General features: G+C 35.6%; 1 protein-coding gene across 1 annotated transcript in view; it reads right to left on the bottom strand.

The window, feature by feature from the left end:
- LRP1B (low density lipoprotein receptor-related protein 1B) overlaps nucleotides 1-2,312 on the bottom strand; it is a 542,706-nt gene that overhangs the window by 213,819 nt on the left and 326,575 nt on the right. The window contains exons 24-25 of the mRNA XM_012650500.1: nucleotides 1,006-1,112; nucleotides 557-623 (exon numbers count right to left, since the gene is read on the bottom strand). Of these exons, the coding sequence (XP_012505954.1) occupies nucleotides 557-623; nucleotides 1,006-1,112 (174 nt within the window). The remainder of the gene's footprint in view (nucleotides 1-556; nucleotides 624-1,005; nucleotides 1,113-2,312) is intronic.

Raw genomic sequence — 2,312 nt, 5'->3', positions numbered from 1 at the left:
AACACAGAAACCTCCAGGGCTGCAGGGAAAATCCCCCCTGGTCAAGCCTATGGTCAGTGGGAAGACCTTTTTGATAGGTCATTTGTTTGCTGACCAGAGCCCCAGAGCTCTAGGTAGTAACTGTATTGTTAGATGGAGCCATGGTGTCCACTGAGGATCAGAGGCCTCTTTTTTCTTTCACCTCTCATTGGATTTGATTGCACAAGGCCTGGGTTCCTGATATTACCCAAGTGAAACAGAGAAAATCATTAAAAATGACTGCTACTGGACTTCTCCTTGATATTGGAAAGTGAGGGCTTGGGGCCATTCTAGATTTGATTGAGAAAAAAATATAACCATACATCATTTATTATTTTAAAGCATCATGGAATAAATGATATGTGAAATGTAAGCACATAAATACATACATAATGCACTGTATGAAGCATTGTAAATGTTAGCACAATCTAAGTTTACAGAATTACCCAGAGGATTTGTAAACTTTTTCACTTAAAGCTGTGTGTACATAGGCTTTATTATAAATGGATTGTGATTCATCACCTAAGCAAAGCTCAACCTGTGGTTTCATGAAAATTGATGACCCACATTGATGTCTGTAAGACTATATCTATTGAAGAAAGAGGCTAGGGAGAAGAAACTGTTTAAAATGCATAAAAATATTAGTCCTCACTATAAATACTGCAGCAAATTTATGAACAAATTCACAGATGGCAAGGGCATCAGCAAAAGGGAATAGGGTTTCCAAACATCCTATTCCCAACCCAGCCATTCACCAGTTGAGGTAAAACAGACTATAAAATTAACTGTCAATAGTAGCACAAGAGCTATTCCCTATGCTAGGTATCTGCAGCACAGCACGTGGCTGTGCTACTTATCTCACTGTGTCAGGAGTAAAGTACATTTCTGAGCTGTCCTTGCCACACTTATTGGACTGAATAATAATAATTATAAATGTGGTTCTGAAAAACTGCCTTCTTTTCTATTTGATTTTGCAAAGATGCTTACCTCATCAGAGCCATCTGCACAGTCAAAATCTCCATCACACCAAAACTTTGAAGAAACACAGTCCCCATTGGCACAGAGAAAATCTTTCAATGTACAGGTATGTGGCTCTGGGGATAGAAAAATAGCATAGGGTTTTTCCATTATATGCAAATGCATTCTAAAATTTATATGCCATACAACATGAGGCAGCATTAAAGGAAAAAAAAGGAGATTAGCCAAACAGAACCAATAAATTGTTAAAGCTCTCATGAAGCATCTATGGTACATAATGTAATAATTTTTCAAATTTATTTTTAAAGTCATGAATAGAAAGTGGTATTATAAGAAAACAAGTTAAAAAAGACGAAAGATAAATTGCCTACTATTTAATAAAAACAAAGCAGCAAAGTAAAACAAAAAACATAAAAGATCATATACTTTCATACTGTAACGATGATATTTTCTATTAATAGTAGTTGGAGTTCTAAGTCATTCTATGTATTTACTTCAGGTAAGTACAACATTTTGTGTATCACTGTGCCCAAGAGCCTGTTTATTAACAGGGGAGTGAGTCTTGTCTTTGGTTCTTGACTTTTTATTATATATTCTAATGATTTTCTAATTATTCAATTTTGTCCTCAGAAAGTGCAGAGTTCATGGAACAAGAAGGGTACATGGGGTACTACTGGACATAGCAAAGTGAGTAAGGGTTGAAGAGGCCGAAGGAGACTGTTTGCTTTGAAAACTTTCTATTTATGCCATTGTTTGCTTATGCCCTATTTCACCTACCTGTTAATTTAGATGATTTCCCAGTTATTGATTTAATTATGCTGCACAATATTTCATATAGGACATAGCCAAATAGTATGATTTACTACTTGGCATACTTCCTATGTGGAATATGCTTCATCTGGACAATGAAGTAGGATTTCAGAAATTTGTTCCTGCATGTAATCAATATGACTACTTGAGATCATCTCTTGTTTAGTTTTTGTTCTCTAAACAAGACTGATACGTTGCATGATGAAAGACCTCCTCTTGTTTTCTCTATTCCTTAATTGTATCTACAGCTGTGTCATACACAATAATATTCTTATCCGGTTAAAGAAGGAATAGATAACAGGTATTAAATTCAAGGAATTTCCATATACACTAAATTTCTCCATAAAGATTGTGAATAATTCAGTCTTCATTTAGATATTGCTCTACAATCACTCAGTTTCCAGGGATAGGGTAACATTTTGATTGTTTGGTATTATGAGGGCTCCTATATTTCTATATAAAGAACCTCTTTGAGGGGCCGGGCACGGTGGCTCATGCCTGTAATC

Source organism: Propithecus coquereli, unplaced genomic scaffold, assembly GCF_000956105.1.
Source record: "Propithecus coquereli isolate 6110/MARCELLA unplaced genomic scaffold, Pcoq_1.0 Scaffold33, whole genome shotgun sequence".
Taxonomy (NCBI): domain Eukaryota; kingdom Metazoa; phylum Chordata; class Mammalia; order Primates; family Indriidae; genus Propithecus; species Propithecus coquereli.
The sequence above is the reverse complement of the archived record's forward strand: the minus strand, read 5'-3'. Positions and strand labels throughout refer to the sequence as shown.